This window comes from Glycine soja, chromosome 8, assembly GCF_004193775.1.
Source record: "Glycine soja cultivar W05 chromosome 8, ASM419377v2, whole genome shotgun sequence".
Lineage (NCBI taxonomy): Eukaryota > Viridiplantae > Streptophyta > Magnoliopsida > Fabales > Fabaceae > Glycine > Glycine soja.
The window spans coordinates 16,211,918-16,236,505 of NC_041009.1; the positions used below are offsets into that span (position 1 = coordinate 16,211,918).

The following is a 24,588-nucleotide window of genomic DNA, read 5'->3' on the forward strand; positions in this document are numbered from 1 at the left end:
ATTGTGAGTGTAATATGTATTAGAATATCAAACCAACATGTCAATCTCACATCGTTACTAACGTGCAACATAATTAATTTCTAATAATAAAAAATTGGCAATACATAAATGCGAAAAAATTGTTAGATTTTGAAAATATGTGGTTAAATGTATAATAAATCTATGAGGGACCAAAATTTTACATAATCATGAAACTATAAAAATTAGAAGATGATTTAAATCTTATACCTTTTTATATGAAATAGCCATAAAAAAATTATTTACAATATGATAACTCAACTTAATCCAATTAAATTTGTGTCAAATTATTGAGTTAGATTAAAAAAATAAAAATAACTAAATCTAATTAAATTAATTTGAAAATTTACTCAACTCTAATCAACTCAAGTATTTATATCTCCATTAGACACAAATCACAAGGTGATTAAATAATGCTTGAGTTGGTATAAACCCCTTACCTAAATTCGATTCATATGAAATTGTGGACAAAACAATTTATTCACCAAAACACATGTAAACTTATCAAAAAAATATTAGTCACGTCACAAGTTTTAATATTTAATCGTTAATTGGTGGGAAATTGCTCTTTGAAAAACAAAATGGTGGGAAATTTGTAACCAGAAATTGGATGCTGCATCCTACATTATAGTTGAGACTTTTGAACTAAAATCCTGCAGTAGGGTTTATACTCATTCACGCAAACCCTAATCCCAAATGCTTTCCTTCTCTGTTTCTGGTTTCCCTCCATTCCCACTTCGCAGGGCATATCCAAGAAGAGTAAGTGCAAGCTTTGACATTGACACCCCACAAGACCCCAATTCAGTCAACCCTAATGGCTCGAATGCTAAATTTGAAGAAGAAGAAGAAGAATTTCGAAAGGGAAAGGAGAGAGGGAGAGTGATAGGTGGTGGTGGGGTTTTCATTGGAAGGAAGAAGAAGGCGGGGAAGGAGAAAGTTCAATGGGTTTGCTGCAATTGTGGGTACAGTGCAGGGCAATGGTGGGGCATGTGTCGATCATGCAGTGTATCTGGCACTATGAAAGAAGCCAAATTTAGTGATGCTGATACTGTGGTTAGTGGGTTTTCAGTTTTGGAGGATGGTGTTGTGGGGTCTTGGCTACCGCAACAGGAAGGTGAAATGCGCCCCTTGAGATTGACAGAGGTAAACAAGGGACTTGATCATCACCATTGGAGAATTCCTCTGTGAGTCTCTCTCTTCTCTTCCTGATAATTATGTACTGCAACCAATTTTTGTGGGTCACACTTATCTCATTAATGATTTTATCTCCTAATTTAAATATGAGATCCACAAAAATTGGTGATTTTTAAGAAATTTCAATCAATCACAGGGAGAGTGTAGGAAAGAGAGTATGAGTGAGAGTGTAGGAAAGAGAGTATGAGTGAGAGTGTGGCTAACATTTGTCTTCATGTTATGAGGGTATCCTATATTCCTATTTTTTATGATACTGGACACCTAGTATCTATATACACCTATAGAGAGAAATGTAAATGTCACAGGTAATATATCAGTCTACTGTTTTAATTATGAAAAAAAATATCCTCTTCATAAGTATTTTAAAGCATTACCATCTGGTAATGATCTGAAGAACTCAGTAGTCAGTACATACATTATAGTGTGTGAGAGAATCTTCACATGAACCTTCACTTTAGATCTCATGGTAAATGTGGTGTCTTTTTCAAGTGTTATACTGTGTAGCTTGCTTTGATCTCAGGTCTGGTCCATTTGGAGATGAAGTTTCCAGAGTGTTTGGTGGTGGTCTTGTACCAGGTTCTTCTATTCTGACTGTAGAGATTAATTACTGCTCTAATTAATTTATGCTTAGCTTTGCACAAATTTTTTGGACTGGGAGCCTCATGCACTGGATCACCCCTTTTTGCTCAAACATTTTGTCTTGATCTTGTTTGAAATAAATAGTATATTTGATGGGTGTGGACTAGTTCAAAGAGTTGCAACTTTTGGGGATTTATCTCGGCGAATGGATAGTCATTATTGCTATATAATTTATGGATTTTGGTGTGTTTTTTGGTCTTTGTATGATCCTGAATTCTCATATGAATGTTTCCAGCTAATTGTCTAATAAGTTATCATATCATTCTAAAGTCAACTGCACTAGAAGCCTTGCTACCAAGTGCATTGAATGGCTAACTTTGTTTATAACTCTGGGTTTGAAGGCTCATTGACTTTAATTGGTGGTGATCCTGGTGTTGGGAAGAGTACTTTGTTGTTGCAGGTACGAATTATGCTGGGATGGTGAAACTGGATTTAGATGGTTAACTTTTTTTGTAGACTTGGTCAGCGCTGACTAACATTTGTTTTAATTTTAACATTTGAATTGGAAGATAGCTGCAATTATTGCAAAAGGTGACAGTGATGGTGAAGCATGTCCAGTTGTATATGTCTCTGGTGAAGAGGTTTGCTTTTAGCAAATATTTTACTAGTTTTAAAATTTGAAAGTTATTGATATTCTAAATTGCTGAAAAGCTCATAGGGATTATAAAAATCTTACTCATATTACTTGTGCTTTATATGATTGAAAAATAATAAAATTTGATGTTAATATGCAGAAAATTACCGGTAAGCCTTATTTCAATACTGTCAACCTCTTGTTTCCCTCATGCATTAATGTTCTATTATTCACCTTTGATTTCATATGACAGAGTGTTGAGCAAATTGGTAACAGAGCAGATCGCCTTAGGATTGAATCAGATATTTATTTATATTCAAGTAATGATGTTGAGGTGCTAGTTTTTTCTTGCGCTATTACTTTTTTTTACATGAATTTTAACGAATTATAGTATGTTATTTCTATCAGTAAGTATGCTTGGCTTAAAATGTTATTCTTGATAATTAATTGGCTGCAGCATTGTATAGAAGTCTAAGCAATTATATTTTTAAAAATTGTTTATGGTTTCAGGACATACTGAAGAAAGTACAGTATCTCTCCCCTGGGGCTCTTATTGTTGATTCGATACAAACTGTTTATTTAAAAGGAATAATGGGAAGTCCTGGAGGGATTATGCAGGTGGGGAATCTATTCTCAATTTCCAAATTAGCTTGTGCTTTCCTAGTTAAGAACTTATGATCATAGCCAGATGAAGTCATTATTTTTTATTATAGAAGGCCAATAGTCATGGTGTAGTAATCTTCTGTTGCTTTAAATTAGTTAATTTAGTCTACTTTTTTATGCCACACCTTTGTATTTGAAGTTCGTTAATAAGACAAATTAAATTCTTACAAAAAAAATAAAAATGCATCAGCTATACCTTTTTGGCTGTGAAATGAAATGCTTTGTTCCATGGTGCATGACATTCAATGAGTGTGAGACAGGTGAAAGAATGTACTTCAGCTTTACTGCGATTTGCGAAGAAGACAAACATCCCAGTTCTTTTGGTGAGCATACATACATCAATCAATTTTATGAAGTATACCTTTTAGATGAATTTAGTGATTGTACTTAAGTGGGCGAATTATTTATCTATTTATGCATTGTAACATTTTTCATGATATATACTTATTAAAAGGCCTTTGAATTGCTGACATTCATGACCACAGTGGTACTTCTGTTTTTTTTTTTTTAAAGTTTGTTTTACCTTTTTGTTCTGTATTTCAGATTGGACATGTGACAAAATCTGGAGACATTGCAGGACCTCGTGTCTTGGAGCATATTGTTGATGTTGTTTTGTATATGGAAGTTGGTATCTTGTTACAATTATTTTTTTCTTTGAATAGTTGGTAAAGCTGATTTGTGCTTATTGTTATACTTTCTACTACTTGTCATGTTTCTTGGGTTTCTATTCCCTTTTAGATATGTATGTTATTGCTCGTGGCTCTTAAATCTGTTGAGCCTTTATCTGACACATTACTGAATATGTGTCATTCATATATCTTTTGTGCATTATGGCGTTGCAAATCTACATGATTTTCTGGTAGCTTATGCTTTTAGCAGTATTACTATTTACTAGTACATTGTTCAATACCAATTTACTTTCATAGAAAACCTTATTTTTTAATTGTGCTTTTGCAGCTTTGTGATAACAGGTGCAACTGTGCAAGTATCAATTATTAGTGTTAGGACTTAGGAAAGCAAGTAAAAACGAAAAATTGAAAAATCACAATAAACAGTAACTAAAAGTATGAGATGAAGTGAACAATAATAATATTACACTACAAAAGTGCTCTATTCTTAGTGATCAAGACAAGTATCACTGTCTATAATATTTTAAATAATTCTGAAATTTGGTTTAATACTTCAATTGCAGGACATGGTTCTTCATATTCCCTTTTCAAAATTAGTTTTGCTATATTTTTAAACTAAAATTTGGAAGTTTTGTATGTATGTATGTAACACCTTGCATATGTTGTTCATGATACTTATAGTTGGCCTTTGTCAACTACTGTATCTTTCCTATGCTAACTGTTTGTTTTAATGCTCAGGGTGAGAAGTACTCTTCTCATCGTATGCTTCGAGCTGTGAAAAACCGATTTGGATCTGCTGATGAGGTATGCCACTATAATTATATTATTGATCTAGTATGCCTTGATATTAATTGCTTTATTTCTATCAATACTTTCTATAAACTAACTGAATGCAATATATAATATTTTTAATAGTGTGTACTGACAATTGCTTCTTCTGGGGTCTGTGTCTGTTTTCACCATTCAGCTGTTCCCAATTTTGTCTACCTATGCTCGTCAATGACTCGTTTTGTGTAACTATTTTAGTAAGTTGGTATTGTTGTAGAACTGCGGTATGGTAACATGCAATGAATGATATGCCGTGTAAAGGATTAAAACATTACATTTTAATGGATTTTACTTGTGCTTCATCTCTCAATTTAACAACATATATAAGTGGCTTCCTTGTGTATTAGACTATTATGTCTGTTGCTTAAACTTATTTGGTTTGAGCTTATTTACTCTCTAATTATTTGATCTGGAAAAAAAATTATGTTTGATCTGTATGGTCTTGTATTTATTTGGTCAGCTTGGGGTTTTTGAGATGTCACATTCAGGACTTCAGGCTGTTTCAAATGCCAGTGAAATGTTTCTCAGTGAACAGCTCCTGGATTCAGAAATATTAGCTGGACTAGCTGTTGCTGTAATCATGGATGGGTCCCGGACATTCCTTATTGAAATTCAGGTATTTGCTTTTGTGCTTTCATTATATTACATATTTTAAGTTGTCAAGCGCGGTATGAATTTCCTAATATATTTGGTAGTTCTGTTTTGACTTTTGAGAAACATCACCACGGTCACCCTTGTCATCAATCATGACATTTTGCAAATTGCAAGCCATTCTAAGAAATCATAATGCTTACAGAACACTGGGTTCAGTATGTGCCAGCAATGCAGTGTTTGCATTCTTGGAATTTTGGTTCAAATATAATACGTGGTGTTTAGGTTAAATTGTCATTCTCTACTTTCCATCTTAGTACTGTCTGGTGGAACTTATATTGGGTTGAACCCTAAGTGCTAATCACAATGTGATGATGTAGCTATGTTGGAAATCTCCAATTATACTTCTCAATTGCCATTGTCCTGTACTCATTTTTTTTCTCTGTTATTTCTTTCGTAGTCAAATGAAGCAATGGGTAAATGCTCTTCTTTCTTGAAAGAAATCAAAGTTATGAATGTTTACAATGTCTAATTTGTAGTAAATCCAGACGAGTTTTTACTGAAATCTTCTGATCAACTTGCCATGCCAATGAAGAAAGCTACTAGGAACACACTATATTCTGCATCCTTTGACTTTTTTTTTCCTACTCTGACATCCTTCAAAAGAATTATTAAGCTAATTCCAGTTGTATTTTGCAGGCACTTTGTCTTTCTGGTTCAACAGGTTCAAGGCAAGTTAATGGGATCCAACAAAAAAGAGCTGATATGATCATATCTGTGAGTTAATGTCTCCTTTTTGTTAGTATTTTTATTACTGCTTTTATATCATATGCTAGTTTTTAATATTCTCTCTGTTCTTAATGGAAAGTGAATAAAAAAGATCTTGATAGGTTTTGTTTTTCTCATTAAAAGTATAACCTGCCGTATTGAAATGAATGGTATAAAGTTGTTCTTGACCATCAGTCATTCCGTTGAACCACAGGTTCTTATAAAGCAAGCAGGTCTTCGTCTCCAAGAACATGTAAGCTGATTTATTAATATGATATCATGTCAATGTTGAAATTTTCACAGAATTAAATCCGCTGAATAAACAAATAAAAAAATAGTGGGAATATAGAAAAATAGTGCCTACTTCACTGTGAGTGTGCTCTGCATCTTTCTTTTTGAGAATTTAGAATTTCAATGAATTTCATTGACAACGAACAAAAATATTCACATCTGGCTTCTCTATCTTATTTTTGCTTGATCCTCTGGAGTTTTCCTGCAAAACTGTGTGAGTTAACTTATCATTTATAACACTCGGCCATCACATCACTTAACTGTGTAACCAGTTATCAAGTCCATTGCCTGTTTGGTGCTTATAATATCACCAGCAGATATGTTTTAATTTTTATATTTGTATTGATTGTATTCTATTTCCTTGTCTTGCCTTTATACAACAGGCTGTATTTTTGAATGTTGTTAGTGGATTGGCACTGACTGAGACTGCAGGAGATCTAGCTATAGCAGCAGCAATTTGCAGCAGGTTTTTGTTTTGATTTTTTTTTCCTAAATGATGTAAATTTTGTTAATCTGACAATGATCATTGTCTTCTGAGGATTGGGGAGGGTATTGTTGACCATTTCATGCACCTTGTTTGGACAAGTGAATTTTGTTCCCTATACGGTCATTTTTTTTGGTACATAAAAATTTAGGGGGACCGTACAGTCATATGTTCCAATATACTGTTATTAGATTTTAATCTTAATTACGTATGTTGTCTTTCCCCCTTTTCCAGTTGCTTGGAAATCCCTATTCCAAATGACATTGCATTCATTGGTGAAATTGGCCTTGGTGGTGAGCTTCGCATGGTGAGCATGTTCTTTAATATGTTAATGTTGCTTTTATGGCATTTTAAGGTCAATTTAGAGTCTTCAGTTGCATAAAGTTGTGCTTAATACAATGTTAAATTCAATGATAAAATGTTGCATCATGTACCCATAGATAAAAGCTTTTTCTCGCTGATAAAAAAAAAAAAAAAGATAAAAGCTTTTCTTTGTGGGATTACTCATTTGCCCGTTAGATCTCGTACCCGGTTTCTTCTGTGTTACCTTAAGATTTCTAAATAGTGATAATGCTGTAAAGATATTGTGGTCTTGAACTCTTGTTATATTATGTGATGATATGCAGGTTCCTAGAATGGAGAAAAGGGTATATACCGTTGCGAAATTGGGTTACAGAATGTGTATAGTACCCAAGGTGGCTGAAAAAGCTTTGGGAACCGAAGGTTTAGAAAAGATGGAAGTTGTTGGTTGCAGGAATCTGAAAGAGGTTATTAACACTGTATTCCTTAATATAATGAGGAGGTAGTAATTGCTCAGATAACATATTTGCGTCACGTAAAGTATGACTAGTTATTTTGTATATGTAAAAAATATATAAAATATGTAATATATTTAAATTAACTTTTGTTAGAGGCTGAGTTCAGTTTCCTTTCTTGTTTCTTTTTCCCATGTAAATATATTGAAGAGTAGTCCTCTTCAGTCTTCACAGAACTATTTGCTCTATGTGCTTATTAATAATAAATAAAAAATGTAGTGTGCTTTCAGGCTTTCAGCTTTAAATCTTCATCTCTGAATCCAATTCCCTTTAAAACTTTTGAAATACTTACAAAATATCAAGCACACCCCTAGAGGGGTTGTTTATGCGAGTTGCTTAAAAATAAGATGCGATGTTGGAGCATTTTACGTAGCGTTTCTCATACAAGCGCAACGTTTTTTTAATTTTTTTATCAATATCAATTAAAAAAAAGTATTTCCTAGGCCAAGAATCAGTAGAAAAATAAGAAAAATTAAAGTGAATTTTAAAGTGGCATTGTAAAATAAGCAACTCATTTAATTAAAGCACTGATGCTCTTGAATTGATTCATGAGTTAACACTAAACAAGTGCAGGTAAAAAGAAAACACTAACAAGCAGCTGGTTTAATGAGATGACAGTGGTTTCAAGAAGCTAGGTTGATTGGTTGAAGACAGTAACCTTGCCCACATGCGGTCAGTTATAACAACCTTCTTCTCAATCTCATTTATCCGCTGCACATTACAAAACAAGTTCAATTTACAATTGCACAAGATTACCAGTTTTCAATTTCAATGGATAACATTAAAGAATAAAGACAGCAGAAAAATGCATAAAATATTACATAACATCATCATCAACCAGAACCACAAATTAAATAGAATGAAATATCAGCAGGTTTTTTAACTACTTTAAAAATCATATCTACATAGTTGATAGTGTAAATAATGTACCAAAAATTAATCTCTATTTAATATTTACACATATAAGATCAAATAATTACTTAGTGTGCTTAATTGTTAATAACTACTCTGTCTCTTTAATTCTCAGTACCAGTTTGGTATGGATAAAAAAAAGTGAAAATTTCATGGGCCAGTTTTCATTACAATTTTTCTAAAAAAGAAACTTGACCATATTTATAAAATTCTTTTGCTCCCAGTTTTACCCATATAAACCAATTTGATGCTTATGCATAATAATCCTGAGAGTTTGGCCCCAAACAAAAGGAAAAAAAATTACAAGCATAGCTCCATGTGTGTTTTTACTTCCTTTTACAGTGTTGATTGAAATACAACCAAACACTAGTGACGCTATAGCAAACAGATTTAGGCTGTTTGTTTTACCATTTCATTATGTGGGCACACATTTCAAAGTACCATTTTGTGACAAACATCAAATTGTTACTTATCCTTGAACATCCATTTGGGGGGTGTTGAACCAAAAAAACAAACACACGTGCTAGACTAAATGTTATGAAAATTAGCCTGATAATTGATCCGGTTGAAATAGTGAATCAATGGATCAAAAGTTGTACCGATGGGTCACTTATTGGCTCGATATATATATAACAACTAATAAAATGTGATCAATTCATATTTTTATTTCAAAATAAATTTACCGTAATGATCAAATTATAAATATTATATAATTAATTAATTATTATTATAACTTAATCTTTGGATATTATCATTAAATTATCAAAGAAATTTTTATTTTCTAGGATTAAATACAAAAATTGTCAAATGACCATAAGAAAATCTAGTCAAAATGTATAAAACACATAAATATTAAATTATACTATGATCAATATGATAATAGTTAGTTATTATATATTATTATTAAGATAAAAAAATAATATTATGAACATATTATATATTATTCAATAATTAGCTACTAACAATTTAACATGTTATAAAAAATGTAAAAGAATAAAAAATATTTTTTTTATTTTATTTAAAAAAAAACTCATCAACCGGGTAAAATCAAGCCAACTTGGTCGGGGTCACCAAATTTGTCCAAACTCAGCCAAATTGAGTTGATTACATTTTCAGTCCAATAGCTTAGATGGACCGCCTTGATAATTGGATCCCGATTGAATCGGTTCGATCAGTCCAATTTTTATAACTATGACTAGACTAGAACTAGAATTAACAATGACTTACATAAAATGGAATATAAGCATGTTTGCCATTGACCGCGCCAGCTGCGAAGCCCGTGTATCCAGCCATTGCACCATGAACAGCACTTTGAGCAAGGAGAGTGCAATATACATTATCAGATGCAATACTTGGAACAGCTCGGATCATGTAGGTGGGATCTATCACACAAAATTTTTTTCAATTGGTTAGAATATTTACTTTATACAGGTAACACTCTCATTTGCACCAGTAGAAAGAATAGAGCTCACCAATGTACTTCAGAGTTATATCCATCTTTCGACTTTTTGTGAAGTGGTCCTACAACAGAAATAAATAAATAAGCATATAAACTTGTTACTACGAAAAATGAAAAAGAAAAAATGAAGATAGTATAATAGGCCAATTGCTAGAATGTAGTTTGAGAGCAGATGTTGTCAAAGTGAGACTACTAAAGAAGTTGTGAAATAAAGATATCCAGACATAGCAGTTGAAATAATTTTACATATCAATGTAGCTAGTATTATCAACAAATTCTAAATTTGATCTAGTTACATGTGTTTTTTTTTTATTCAGATTCTTGGAAGTAACATACTTCAAAATTATTAACCATAGTGCAAGAAAAACAAGTTGTTAGATAAAAAAATACATACTTCAGGAGCATTATTCCTGACGTTTTACCTTAATCTTCTGTGATAACCACAGACCGACATCTAGAAATAACTTGTTGCCAGAAGCATCCTGCTTATTTGTAGCAGATAGGCTTTCCGAAATAAGCTCATGACCTGCACCTTCAGCTATTACTATAACCATATGCCCGTTTTCTGCAAGTCTTTTCCTGATGAACTCAAAGAGTCCACCTGGACCATCAAGGTAAAAAGGTGACTCTGGAATTAAGCAACAATCCACGTCTCGGCTTGCTAGAGTTGCATACATAGATATAAACCCTGTATGATTAGGTAATGTCAAATAACCATAACAACTCATACTACAAAAGAAGGAAATGCTAAGATTAACAGATTATGGTAAAAGTGCAGCTGAGCTGATTCCAAAGGAAGGATAGTCCCCTGGTGTTGTTGGAAGGTATTGGAATTGAAATGTTATTTAGATAAGGCTCCTCTAAAGTGAGTTTTTCTTTAAAGTTCGCAAGAAGGGGTGTATCCACCCATGATTGAATTAAAAAAGTATTGTGGTCTTGAACCTTAAGATTTAAGTGTGGATACACCTTACTCACATTAGAGACAAACTAACTTTGGGGGAATTTTAGAAAAGACAAGATCTAAATGTTACTTACATGGACAAAAATAGAAAAAACACCGATATTCTAGAAAGATGTTGCAATTTGCAAAAATGAGAAATGTTTGAAACAGTTGAAAAATCATGGAGGTACAATCTTGCAAGATCACTAAAGGGTAAGTGTTTGTCAAAATGGATGGCTATGAAACAACTAAAACCAGATCTTTCAGTCACCAAAGATGTCACTAGGCATGAAAATAACCAAAGATGACAGCAGCTTACAAGTCATCTTTCAGATCTTCTACTCTATATAGCTAGCATAAGGTTAAGCTTGTATTGTAAATTACGAAATATAAATGATACTTACCACTGTGACGACCCATTAGTTTGACAATACCGATACCATTCTCAGTGCTTTCTGCTTCCACATGAGCAGCATTTATGGCTCGTTGTGCCTCTTCAACAGCAGTGTCAAAACCGAATGACTTATCGATAACCTGATTCAGGTACAACATGGTTAATTAGGTGACTGTTTAAAAGTATATCGTTGTTTTTACATTCTCATCAAAGTAGCTTCTATTGTAAGGCTTCGGATGTCCAATTCAAGCATGCTTACCGGGATGTCATTATCAACAGATTCTGGAATTCCAACCACTGAAACTTTCAAGCCACGTTTTCTAATTTCCTGTGTGCAAATAACAAAACCTTAATTGCCTAAAAAAATCAACTTTCTGCATAGCAGCATTTGAACAATTACCTCAAAAATCACAGAAGCCCCTCTCTGAGTTCCATCTCCTCCAAGTATGTAAACCTGATTAATTCCCCGATGCTGGATGCTATCAACAATCTTTAAGGTATCATTGCCTCCTTCTCCTTGTGAGGTACCAAGGATGGTTCCACCACGTTTGTGGATGTCATTCACAACCTTTGGTGTCAATGGAATTGTATTGCGAGAATAAAAACCACTATACCCTTCCTGCATACAATTGAATTGAGGTACCAAGGATGGTTCCAACACAATGAAAATGTTCATGAAAATTTTCAAATGAAAATGCTAATTAATCTGTCTGTTAGAAATAAAGAAGGTACTTAGAGTGATTGGTACCTCTATTCCCAGTACTTTGTGCACCCCATACATATGGTATAACCCACAAACTATTTCCCTGATCACTGTATTTACACCAGGGCAAAGACCTCCACAAGTGACAATACAAGCATACACATCCTCGGACTCGAAATATACCTGGGAAACATTCAATTCATTGCTGTCTGTCACCCCATAAATCACACACAACATTGTGGCCAGCCAAACAAAACAAAACAAACCAACCTTCTGACGCGGCCCAGCACGGCGAAAATGAGTCTCTCTTGGGCTATTCTTATGTACAACTACCTGGACACTGAATTAACAATTCAGGAACACTGTAATGAAAGAGAGAACAACAACAACAACAACTTGCCTTTTGCGCAATAGTATCATCCACATCAACAGAATGCTCCCTGGTGATGCATAAACCAATAAAAATTATCACAGATTGAATTACCACACCAATGTGCAAATTCACAACATAGAAAAACCAACCCCAGGAAGAATTAATTCAAACTTCAATTTTAATACAACATGTTAGTAACGTACTCAACAACTGAATAGGAAGGATTGTCTTGCAATGGATTACGATATGTCTGCATGATGAACAACAAAAAAGAATCAGAGGTCAGAACATGTTTGTAATCAATGGAAGATATACAAACTCATACAAAAAAGCAACACACAGTAGTGTCTTTCTTTCTCCTCAAAGTTTTTTTTAGCAAATAAAAGAGAAGCATTTGGAGAAGAAGAGGTTACAGTGAGGTGAGGGATGTAGTTAGATAGATGAGGGACATCTTCAAGGACATAGCCAGCATTTCCAGTGATGATGTTGTGTTCAGAATTGGACATGGTGATGATGGTGGAAATGGAATCAGAGAAAGTAGAATTTGTTGTGTGTTGGAGAGAACTCAGAGCAAACGAATCTGGTTGAAACAGAAGATGAAATGGAAGAGTTCCATTGAGGGGGTGATGTGTTTGTTTATGGCCGTTGATGATGAATCCGACGGCCAAAGACACACGTGGTTTGATTCACCTTAACATACATACGTGTACTAGTTAGTCCAACGTTTGTCTGTCGAACACAGAAGACAAGAGAATGCTAGAAATAGACAAACATGAATGGTAGGGTCCAATGTGTTTTGGAACATAAACGTATTGCACAAATCACATGTATCTCATTTTTTTGCAAGGCAAAATATGATACTATTATTAATATCAGTCCAAAGCACAAGTGGTGCCCGGAAATCACATATATCTCATGATCACTCATTTTGCTTACAATTTTTTTGTATGTTGAACAAGAGACAATTCTTCATCTCTTAACCTTATCTTTACATTTACCTCAAAAAAAAAAAAAAAAAACTTATCTTTACATGAAAAAAAGAGGCTTGTTCGAATCAGATTTTATTTAGTTTTTTTTAAAAAAAAAATATGTTTATAAATTGTATTTAAAAGTGAGTTTAGAATTTTTTTTTTTTATTTGCATGATAAAATAATATGGACTTTTTTACCCATAAGGAGCTGATTTTTTTCAATTTTTTCAAATGGGATCAGTTTTAAATAATTTTTCAAAAGGGATAAGACATGACAATGAGATAGAAATCATAACATCATAACGATTTCGTATTTTTTTCAATTAAAGTTGTATAATTATTTACAATTTTAATTAATTTTTTTTTCTTTTACGACTTTAAAGTCATATTTTTTTTTATTTTTACGACTTTAAAGTCGTAAAAGCTTTTTTTATGACTTTGAAGTCGTAAAACCTTTTTTTCTAATAAAATTGTTTATGTGTAAATTTTTTTTGTAAAATTTTTATTTTTTTAGTTATTTTATTTTGTTTTCTAATTTTTTAAAATTGTAAAAAAATTATTTATTTAAATGTCAAATAAATAATTTTAATTTTACTTATTAATAGTTTTATTTAATATGGTGTATATTTTTTATAGTTTTATTTTATATGTTATTAATTTATTTTAATGTTTTATTATTTAAAATATATTATATATTTTTAATATTGTTTTATTAAAATGTTTTTGTTTATTCAAAATTTAGATAATCTATTAATAAAAATACATACTAAAATTAAAAGGAGATACTAAAAATTTGAAACACTTTAATTTAAAAATGGATGACATTTAAATGAAAATTACATTTTTTTGTAATTAATAATGAGATGATGTTCACAATGATTCCTAGATATGCCATCTTTTGTCTTATTGGGTTGGATTTGTTTACGTCCTCTTGTTCCATGAACTTTACCCCTCTTCAAGGATGCTTACGTGTAATTATGTATTGTTGGTGAGGAACATGATCACCATCATTATCATCATCATCATTATTGTTGGTATTGTTATAATTATCATTCTCCTCATTTTTTATGACCCATGTCATCATGCATGCATTTTAGTAGGTAATGATAGACGATAAGAAGAGCTCAATGGTGATAGATTATATGAAGATGGTGGAGTGTTGAAAGTGGAACCAAATCTTTGTGAGGATCCATCAAAAACATTTGAGATAGAAGGAACTTGAGATAAGTATTGAGACAAATGATGAAAATTTTAATGATTGAAAACTTTGTTGACCTCCTTGACATCGAGGAAAGACTGCTTCTTGATGATGTGCTTGTGATAGATGGTGTTGGGACATATCAAATAGATTATCTAAATTTTAAATAAACAAATACATTTAAATAAAACAATATTAAACATATATAATATATTTTAAATAATAAAACATTAAAATAAATTAATAACATATAATATAAAATCATAAAAAATATACACCCTATTAAATAAAATTATTAATAAGTAAAATTAAAATTAGTTATTTGAAATTTAAATAAATAATTTTTTTACAATTTTAAAAAATTTGAAAAAAAAATAAAATAACCATAAAAAAAATTAAAACTTTTATAAAAAAACTTTAAACTTAAAAAATTTTATTAAAAAAAAGGTTTTACTACTTCAAAGTCATAAAAAAAAAAAGTGGTTACTACTTTAAAGTCGTAAAAAAAATTAACTGAAATCATAAATAATTTTACAATTTCAGTAAAAAAAATACAAATTTGTAATAAGTATTACGATTTTTAACTTAAAATTGCATCACCTGACGACTTATCCTTTTTAGGAGATTATTTAAAATCGTCCCCCATTTAGAAAAAAAAAAAAAAACAGTCCCTTATCGGTAAAAAAAAAGGCAATAATATGCATAAGTATAAGTATATTTTATAAGTGTTAAAAATAACACCAACATGGTGTGTTATGGCTTTTCCTTAAACATGTGGTTAGATATTTCATTCATAGGTTTGTGTGTATGAAATATCATCTATTAAATGACGTCAATTCCATAAATAAATGTTTATATCTTGAAGGATTAATCGTTAACTTTCAATCAAGAAAATCCTTTATTTGAAAGGGCAATCATGAATATCCTAGCCACCCAAGAAAAAGTTAAAAGTATCATACTTAAAATTAATTTCACTAAAATGGTAAAAAAAAAAAAGTTTCTCTATTCACTATAGTAGTAAGCATAAAATTGATCTAATTAAAAATAAATTATTATCATGCGCACAAGTTACCTTTTTTAATTGTAATCAAATTAATGATACAAAAGTTAATTGATTAACACATATTAATTGTAATCAAATAAATTATAATCAATTATTTGTAATCAAATCAATAAAAAAAAACTACCCTTTTAATCAAATATTTTGAAAATATCAGAACATAAATATTATTCAGTTTCATAACATAAAACATAAATATGATTTCATTGTACATTATTAAATGAAATCATATTCTCGTTGTAATTAATGGAAGCGAAAAAATCAAGTGACAGAGATATGATTCTTTTTTACAATTTGAACAGCAAAATCATATTTTTTATAAGGGTATTTTCAGAATAAAAAAATGGAACACGTAGAGTGAAAATAGCAATTGAGGACGTGAGAATAACAATTCCCTACAGCTAAAATTGTCCATTTGAAAGGATTGTGATGCTCAACTTTACTGGGCCAGATTCTAAAAGCCTGAATAACTCCAGTCCAGTACTTCTTGGTCTTGATAATTATATTTATTTTGATTAAAATAAAAATTATTGACCAATTCCAAATTAATCTGATTCTCTATTGTGCGTTGCCCTGCTTCAGCTTCAGCTTCATAGGGCTTGTTGGCGGTGTCAGAATCAGAAGAACACAAAGCTCACTGAATCGAAGCCCTTCATTTTGATTTTCTTCCTCGTCACTGCGCATCATGTACAGAGTTGCAGCTTCATCATTCAGAAGGCATCTCAAGGTCACTACTAACACTATCATATCATCCTTTTTTTTCATTCCAATATTAATGTTTTGGATCTTACCCTGATAACAAAATTTGATTTTGATCGGTAAAAAATGTTTCTTTATTGATTTTCTTGGAAATTAGTTTGGTGGGTAGGAAGATTGGAGCCCCTTTTATGATTCATTGTATGAAATTGAAATTAAATCCCACGCAATCGGTTTTTCTAATTCCTAGATTGTTTTGTCATGTTACAATTGACTGTTTTGTTATTCACATAAAAAAATTAGGGTGGCATTCAATGGTGTAATGGAATATTCTTTTTTGTGGTGAATGCTGCTGCTGCTGCTGTTTGTGTGATTTTGTGTGATGAAACCATGTGATTAGGGCCATGGAGGTAACTTGGGATCCATTAGGTTTTCAACTTCGGCCGCGGTAGCTGCAAGGACTTCATCTGGTGGTTTGTTTAGCTGGCTTACTGGAGAGCGTTCTAGTGCTCTTCCTCCTCTTGACATACCCCTTGGTGGCGTTGCTCTCCCAGATTCACTTCCAGATTTCGTCGAACAAAGCAAGACCAAGATCACAACACTCTCCAATGGACTCAAAATTGCATCAGAGACCTCGCCTGTATGTGCATCTTTCTTGTTTATCGGTGTCTTGATATCTTTCATTGACAATGTTACTATATGATTTAATTTAACTCTATGCCAATTCTTCTAGTTTTTTTTTTTTTTTTGCCGTCTTGATGTGTTCCATGAGAATGTTACTGTATGTGCATGTTTCTAGTTATTTGGTGTCTTGATGTGTTCAATGGCAATGTTACTGTAAGACTTAACTGTATGTTTTTAGTTTTTTGGCATCTTGATATGTTCAACAATGACAACGTGATTTATGATTTAGCTGTATGTGCATGCTTGTAATTTTTTGGTGTCTTGATATGTTCAATGACAATGTTACTGTAAGATTTAATGTTGCATTTGGGGGTTTTGGCTAGCATATTGATTTTTCCCCCATTTTTGTTGTTAATTAGAACCCTGCAGCTTCAATTGGGTTATATCTTGACTGTGGTTCCATCTATGAGACGCCATTTTCAAGCGGGGCTTCACACTTGCTAGAGCGAATGGCTTTCAAAAGCACAACAAACCGTAGTCACTTTCGCATTGTAAGGGAAGTAGAAGCAATTGGTGGTAATGTAGGAGCCTCAGCCTCTCGGGAGCAAATGGGTTATACATTTGATGCCTTAAAGACCTATGTTCCACAAATGGTTGAATTACTGGTTGACTGTGTAAGGCACCCAGCCTTCTTGGATTGGGAAGTCAATGAAGAGGTATTTATTTTTTCAAGTTTCTCTTTTCTCCGGGACTGATCTTGTCATTCTTAGGTCAGCAAGCTCATTCATCATTTTCTTCAGCAACTGGGCTGGCTTTTCTCTGTCTGTTTTATGATCTACAGTTGGATGGACAAACAATTACACACATTCTTTTATAGAAAAAATATGGCCACTGTCTAGTGGGTTAATTCTTGGTTGAAAAAAAAAAGTGAAAGTAAAACACCAGTGTCTCTTTACAGTAATATATAGGATATTCCTTTCCTATAAATATAGCTACACTTTAATCACCTCCAACAAAGTATATGAAAGATAGACAAAGTTATTCAGTATTTTTCTTTATTTACATATTCTACCCTTCTAAGATCTAACTATACTAACTCATTTTGACTGCTAAATTATTATTATTTTTTTGCCCTGACTTCCTTTCAGTATTATATTTTGATTTTCGTTTCCCCTTTGTGGATTGTGAAGCTGATACAAACCTTGGGAGAACCACATTGCAATAGCAGAAAATCTAGCCTAACCATTAAGGTGGCAAGGCTATATAAAATATAAATCCCATATTAAAATCACATACCCCCAATGTGTAACTTATTCCCATAGCTTTCAATTAAATCCTAGCATTCCATCTAGCTTTGCAGCCCTGACACCCATGCATATGATTGGAAGGCTTTGATACCAATTGATATGAACCTTGCGAGAACCAGAACCACACCATGAAAACTAATCATTGTGGTGGGAGAAACCAAGGACGTATAAAACCCATGATGGAATCCCATACTTTTTAAGCATTTTAATCAAGTCCCATGCCTTGCAATTGGATCCTAATAGAGACTCAAAGGAGTCTTGCTAAAAGTTTGTCATTCTCATTTTGATTGCATAGTATTCTTTGTTGATGGCTGATATAGCGTTCCTTGTGAACATGTTGAACCATAGCTTCGGAAAGTAAAAGCAGAGCTTGGAGAACTCTCTAACAATCCCCAGGGCTTGCTTTTGGAAGCAATTCACTCTGCTGGTTATTCTGGTGCATTGGCTTATCCTCTTTTGGCTCCTGAAGCAGCACTAAACAGATTGGATGGCCCCAGTTTAGAGGAATTTGTTGCTGTAAGATCTGTTATCCTTTCTGTTACTACATAAATCCTACTGGTATTAATTTATGCAACACTTGTAATTTTGACTGTTTTTTCTTTCTGTTTTCCCCTTGCAATGTGAGAATCTAATTGTTGCTGGATGTGAAAAATCAGGAGAATTACACAGCACCTAGAATGGTACTTGCAGCATCTGGGGTTGAGCACGAAGAGCTTCTATCTATTGCTGAGCCACTTCTCTCTGATCTACCAAAGGTTCCCTGTCCTGAAGAACCAAAGTCTGTCTATGTCGGGGGTGATTTTCGTCGTCATGGTGAAGGGGTGTGTATAAGTTTACATACATATTTGCATTTTCTTGTATCTCATTCTCTTCATGTATCCCCTTCTAAGAAATATTATTATTTACCTTCTATGATATGTTGCAAGGGCAGGGTACACATGTTGCTATTGCTTTTGAAGTGCCTGGTGGCTGGCAAAAGGAGAAAGATGCTATTGTTTTGACTGTTTTACAGGTACACATTTTGTGTCTGAGTGTGATAGAAATACCATGCTTTGGTTTTTTCGTCCTTACTTTTGTTGCTCAAAAAAGTATGTACAAAATGATTGAATGGAACTAATAATTCTTGAATCATGCAGATGCTTATGGGAGGAGGTGGGTCATTCTCAGCAGGGGGGCCTGGAAAAGGGATGCACTCAAGGCTATGTATGTTTTACCTATACTTTCTTGTCTGCTGTTTAGTTTGGACAGCTATGTGCTTTAACGTTGTCATTATCTTCAATTAAATTCTCCATCTGAGGTGTAAAGCTTATCTGGCTAATGTGAACTTCACCTTCCTTCATCATTTTAGTTTCATACATACTCAACTCTAATATTTTAACTTGTTTTGCGTGTACTACTGAATCCAGATCTTAATGTGCTGAATGAATATCAGCAGATTCAATCTTTTTCTGCATTCAACAGTATCTTCAATAATACAGGACTGTTTGGCATTTATGCAAGCACTGTAAGCAAACACTCGTCATTGTTTCTAGACATTCCTTTACACAAAATATAGTTTTGAATATAGATATGATTTTCCTTCTTTTTCCCCCTTTGAAAGGCTGGATTATTATGTCTAGGGGAACAAGTTCCCTTATATTATGCAATGCTGATAAAAGCTAGATAGCCTAGACTTAAAATGTGCTTATTAGTTGAAGACAAAGTTGCCATGATGAATGTTGATCAGAGTGTATGGCTAGTTTGAGGATTCTATGTGGCTTGCCGATGACCTTTCAATTGTTACTCATGAATTATGATTGTAAAAATAAATCACTTTTAGTGCATGTTTGGGAGAACATTTTTTAGAGGGGATAATAGCTTTTTTTATAAAAAAAAAATTCTTAGGAAACTGCTGAAAATAAGTGATTACTTCTTCATATAAGCTAAACCATAATAGTTGCTGCTTAATATGTTATGCTGAGGTTTACACATTCAAATTTGTGGATGTAGAGCCCTGATTTTGTGCCAAAAACTGTTGATATAGCAGCCAAAGAACTAATAGCAATTGCTTCCCCTGGACAAGGTTTTACATCTCTCCTGTTTCTGCAGTATTTTAGTTGGAATCTTTATTTGTGCAAAATTGAACTAGAACTTCTTGCAATGACAGTTACACAGGTACAGCTTGACCGAGCCAAAAAATCCACAAAGTCTGCAGTTCTAATGAATCTGGAATCTAGAGTATGCTCTTGCCTTCTTTAATAATTAATACATAACTTGTGATGGGTTAAATACTTTGAAAGTTTGTCTTACATTTAGACTCCTTTGTTTATGCATCGTTCCAGGGGTATCAATTTTTTCAAATTCTATTAGTCTTCATTCTTCAATAATGTTAGGAACTGATGATATTAGACTCAGTACTTACAAAAAAGCTTACATTCACTTCATCCCAAAGATATGAGTGGGGGCTCAAACCTACAGCATGCGAGACCCCATTTTGCCCCCACTTGACCAACCCCTTGGGTTCACTGCTTCCCTTTATACACTTCCTCACCTCTCATTACCATGGTTTTATCACTTTTTTTTTCTGTTTTCCTTTGAACATGTCCACCTCAAACACAATTTTCATGTCTAGCTTAGTCAGGGCCTCCTTTCCACCTGAAACTTTGAAAGCTCTTAAAAAAGTATGTGAATATAACATCATTGCATGTTTCTGCCTTGTGATTCTTTTTTTATCTTACATACTTAAATGAAAAGTGGGTCTGGTTAGATTTCATTTGGATCTCATTTTCTTAAAATAATCATTTTTTTTTTTGCAGATGATTGCATCAGAAGATATAGGGAGGCAGATTTTGACTTATGGAGAAAGGTAAACCATCAATCTCAAAAGACCTTGAAAATTTTCTTTTCATTTATATCCTATTGCTTCAACCTTGTCTGACTTTATGAATATACTCTATTCACAAGCTATAATTCTTGAATGGAAGTGTAATTCTTTGTAAATTGCAATGTTACCCTTTTCAGGAAGCCTGTGGAACAGTTCTTGAAGGCTGTAGATGAAATCACGTTGAATGATATCACTAAAATTGCTCAAAAGATTATTTCCTCACCTTTGACCATGGCATCATATGGGGATGGTAATAAGTTTTTCCTTTCAAGAATTTCTTTACTGATTGATAACTCTAGTCTTAACTGAGAAAAACATTATTTCTTTCTTTTGTGACAGTCATGAATGTGCCAAGTTATGAATCTGTTAACAGCAAGTTCCATGCAAAATGAAATTGCATGTGATCCACCAGCTCATTATATTTTCTGGATCACAAGCATGCCTACTTCAAATTTTCGAGAGCAATATACACCGAATCAGCAATGCTGAAAATAAATCCCAGAGAAGTTTTTGTGCGGACCTGAGGAACCATTTATTCTGGTTCCATGTTTTTTTTAATTTTTTTTTATATAACGATTTGCCTTAGTGTATTAGGTGCATGGTCTCATGACTAATGCTCACCTCAATTTTTTATTTATGAATTAATTTTCTCAACAGAGCACAAAAGCCAACCCACGCATGAATAGTTAAAGAAATTGCAAGTAATATACTCATCAATCAAATATAATTTTCTAACATGTTCTACTATTTGGATATATTTATGTAGGGTTTATAAAATATTAAATAGAATTCATTAAATAGGTGGTGGATCTTGTATCATTTTGTAGGGACTATTCTATCAATTTTATTAGTTTTTCTAAAAAATGAACAAATGTTTGGCCTATTTTTTTAATGTTTTTAAAAATAATTTGTGTATAGAAGCTTTAAACATGTAATATCAAAACTATTATATCCAAAGTTGTACTCTTTTTTTTTTGAGATAAAGTTGTAGTCGTTTTTTGCAATCTGCCTAATTTGGGTGGTAAGAAAAAGATGATTTTATAAAATTATATCAAATTATTCTTATTTATACATTTTAAATTTGTATTAAGAATATGTCATTGTGTATATGTCCATTTACCAACCACTTTTATTGTACTCTGAAGGGTCTTCCTGATTATCGCTATGGAGGACTCAGCTTTGTCAGACACAGACTTCACTTTTGTACTATGCTTGTAAAACTTGTTAAATATTAATGAATAGAATAGTACGAATTAATATAGAAAGTAGGCCAGACACAATCACTATAGAAGTAAAGTATACTCCTACTAATCTTTACATTAATCCTCTTACAAATTTCTTATTATTATTTAAAAAATATTAAGCGAAAAAATAAAATATGTAATGTCTTAAAATTATAAAATGTAATACTTAAAATAAAAAATAATAAAAGAATGTTATAGAATAATTTATTTTTTTACAATGATTATAGTGGAATTTGAATCAATCTTATGCATATTATTCCAACCCTCCACAACTAAGTCAATTATGATGAATTATTATTTTTTTCAGATTATTCTTTTTAGATTTTGTCACCTACTTACTAATCCCATATGCTTATTGTAATTTTCATTTAAATATTTTCCATTTTTTGTAATCTAACAAATTATTTAAGTAATTTTTGTAAATCCAAATTTAATAAATATGATAATTAATATTTAGAATTCTCAATAAACACTTCCATCTTGTTGTACTATTATTAGAGAATCATGGTATGGTAATATTCTCCTATTATCATTCCCAATAATTTATAAAAAAAATATTAAACAAAAAAGAAAATAAATATGATATTGAAAAACATTAGAAGTGTGCAATACTTTATTCATTTAAAAAAACAAAGTGATTATTACGAAGATGTTACAAAAAAAATTAAAATTATTCTTATATTTATATTTTTTATGAAGCACGTTATACATGCATGGCTAAAGGCTTAAGCCACCTGAGGCCATGGCAAACAAATAGTAATGGTGCATAAGTTCACAGAGATTCTAAAAAAGGAATTTTGGATGCTATGTTGGCGAGCCAATAGATACACAACTTTGAGCCAACAAGTAGGACAGTGAAAGTGAAGCAGTGGAGGCAACTAACCTTGTATGTGATTTATATTGAGGACCACATTCTAATTAATAACATTAATGGTGAGGTTTATTGTGTTGTCCAGGTCAATCAACAACAAATTAATGAACTATATCAACAATGATTCGAGGAAGGAAAACAATCCCTACTCTAATACGCAGGAATCATCCAAACCATTTATGTAAAGACAAATGGGTATAAAGGAAGTAGCTCAACTCTACTGCCTGTTGAAAAAAAGTCTGAACTATAAGTTTTAATTTAAAAATTGACCTCAAAGTTCATAAGACAGGCTAATTTCTGAATTCATGATCTGATAAATTCATATTTGATTAACTCACGTACATAATTTCAAATAAAATTGGAAGAAAAAGAAATTAAAATAAAATAAAAACTTGGAAAATCCATAAAAGTGGTTTAGTTTTAGTTCATAGTTGTTTTCTTTTGAAAGTATAATTTTCATAAGAAATTTCATTTGATTGTGCAGAAAGAAAGAAAAAAAGTAAAACACTTGTAAATATTAGGAAGCAACTGTCTGAAATGCCACAAGAGAAAGAAGCGTGGATAAGTGTAGTTGTGTAGCTAGTAATATAGTAATTATTTTTTGGTAAATGATCGTTTTATTTGCTAATTTAATTTTTAAAAGAAAAAAAAATTAATTTAGTTTTTATTAGTGGAGGTGCAACAATAACGTTTAAAAATTACTTTTTTTTTTAGGTAACTTTTTAAAACTCAATCCTAATTAAAAATAACGCTTAAAAATATCCCTTTTAATAAAAAAGCAGTGATTGGGTGGGTGGGAGACACGTTCCATGGGGCTTCCCCCGGATTGTTCATGCCATTTGGTACATCTCAATCAACTTAATTTTTGTGTTGTCTCTTTAAAATTATAATTAAATTAAATATTAACATAACTGTAATATTGTTTTGAAGGAATAGAACAGAAATAATAGTTGAGATCTACAACTGGGTGCACTGATATATACTCCATATATTACTATTTACTGAAAAAAATAGTAAATAAAAAAATGACTCCAATGTATACATGCCTACATATATCTAAAAAGTACCTAGATCCAACGCTCACCGTCACTTACATATGGTGGAAAACTTGCATTACTTTCCCATCCCCATAAATCATATTATACTTTTTTAACATGTTCTACTATCTGTATGTATTTATGTAGGGTTTATTAAATATTAAATAGGTGGTAGGTCTTGTATCATTTTGTAGGGCCTACATAAATTTCAGTTAATAGGAAACTGTTTTGATGTAATTATACATAATTTAAATGATAAATTTTAATTTTGAAACAAAGATCGATTTTTTTTACTTCAAAAAAAAATATTGATAATCATGTGTATTTTTTTTCATTTTGTGTTACTTTTACATCAGCTCAAAATTAATTTTGATTCTTTAGTTATTTAATGAAGGATTAAATGTTTCTTACTTATTGAAATTCTGCCAATTTATATTTTGGTA

General features: G+C 32.0%; 3 protein-coding genes across 5 annotated transcripts; 2 read left to right on the plus strand and 1 right to left on the minus strand.

Moving 5' to 3' along the window:
* Nucleotides 1-583: 583 nt before the first annotated feature.
* Nucleotides 584-7,739, plus strand: LOC114422363 (DNA repair protein RadA-like). 3 transcript variants are annotated; one of them, XM_028388679.1, is made up of 15 exons: nt 584-1,202; nt 1,733-1,788; nt 2,193-2,251; nt 2,361-2,432; nt 2,679-2,759; nt 2,936-3,043; nt 3,349-3,411; nt 3,632-3,712; nt 4,456-4,521; nt 5,021-5,161; nt 5,836-5,913; nt 6,119-6,157; nt 6,579-6,661; nt 6,914-6,986; nt 7,306-7,739. In XM_028388679.1, the coding sequence occupies exons 1-15, from the start codon at nt 715-717 to the stop codon at nt 7,483-7,485; spliced, it is 1,668 nt and encodes a 555-aa protein (XP_028244480.1). In that variant the 5' UTR covers nt 584-714; the 3' UTR covers nt 7,486-7,739. The 3 variants fall into 3 exon arrangements, with proteins under 3 accessions (XP_028244480.1, XP_028244479.1, XP_028244481.1); XM_028388678.1 differs by having other exon boundaries at nt 5,006-5,161; nt 7,306-7,731; XM_028388680.1 differs by lacking the exon at nt 584-1,202 and adding an exon at nt 1,381-1,517 and having other exon boundaries at nt 5,006-5,161.
* A 245-nt stretch (nt 7,740-7,984) lies between these two features.
* LOC114422460 (ATP-dependent 6-phosphofructokinase 3-like) lies at nt 7,985-13,010 on the minus strand. The gene is made up of 12 exons (XM_028388825.1): nt 12,689-13,010; nt 12,479-12,525; nt 12,303-12,342; nt 12,173-12,235; nt 11,948-12,085; nt 11,600-11,818; nt 11,459-11,527; nt 11,210-11,339; nt 10,288-10,553; nt 9,879-9,927; nt 9,634-9,788; nt 7,985-8,205 (listed from the first exon to the last, which is right to left on the minus strand). Exons 1-12 carry the CDS (start codon nt 12,779-12,781, stop codon nt 8,098-8,100), a joined length of 1,377 nt encoding a protein of 458 aa, XP_028244626.1. The 5' UTR covers nt 12,782-13,010; the 3' UTR covers nt 7,985-8,097.
* A 3,026-nt stretch (nt 13,011-16,036) lies between these two features.
* LOC114422364 (mitochondrial-processing peptidase subunit alpha-like) lies at nt 16,037-21,730 on the plus strand. The gene is made up of 13 exons (XM_028388681.1): nt 16,037-16,230; nt 16,600-16,839; nt 17,243-17,539; nt 18,479-18,646; nt 18,787-18,951; nt 19,062-19,142; nt 19,267-19,333; nt 19,537-19,634; nt 20,120-20,192; nt 20,277-20,347; nt 20,926-20,975; nt 21,131-21,243; nt 21,333-21,730. The coding sequence occupies exons 1-13, from the start codon at nt 16,189-16,191 to the stop codon at nt 21,383-21,385; spliced, it is 1,518 nt and encodes a 505-aa protein (XP_028244482.1). The 5' UTR covers nt 16,037-16,188; the 3' UTR covers nt 21,386-21,730.
* The last annotated feature ends 2,858 nt before the right edge of the window (nt 21,731-24,588 follow it).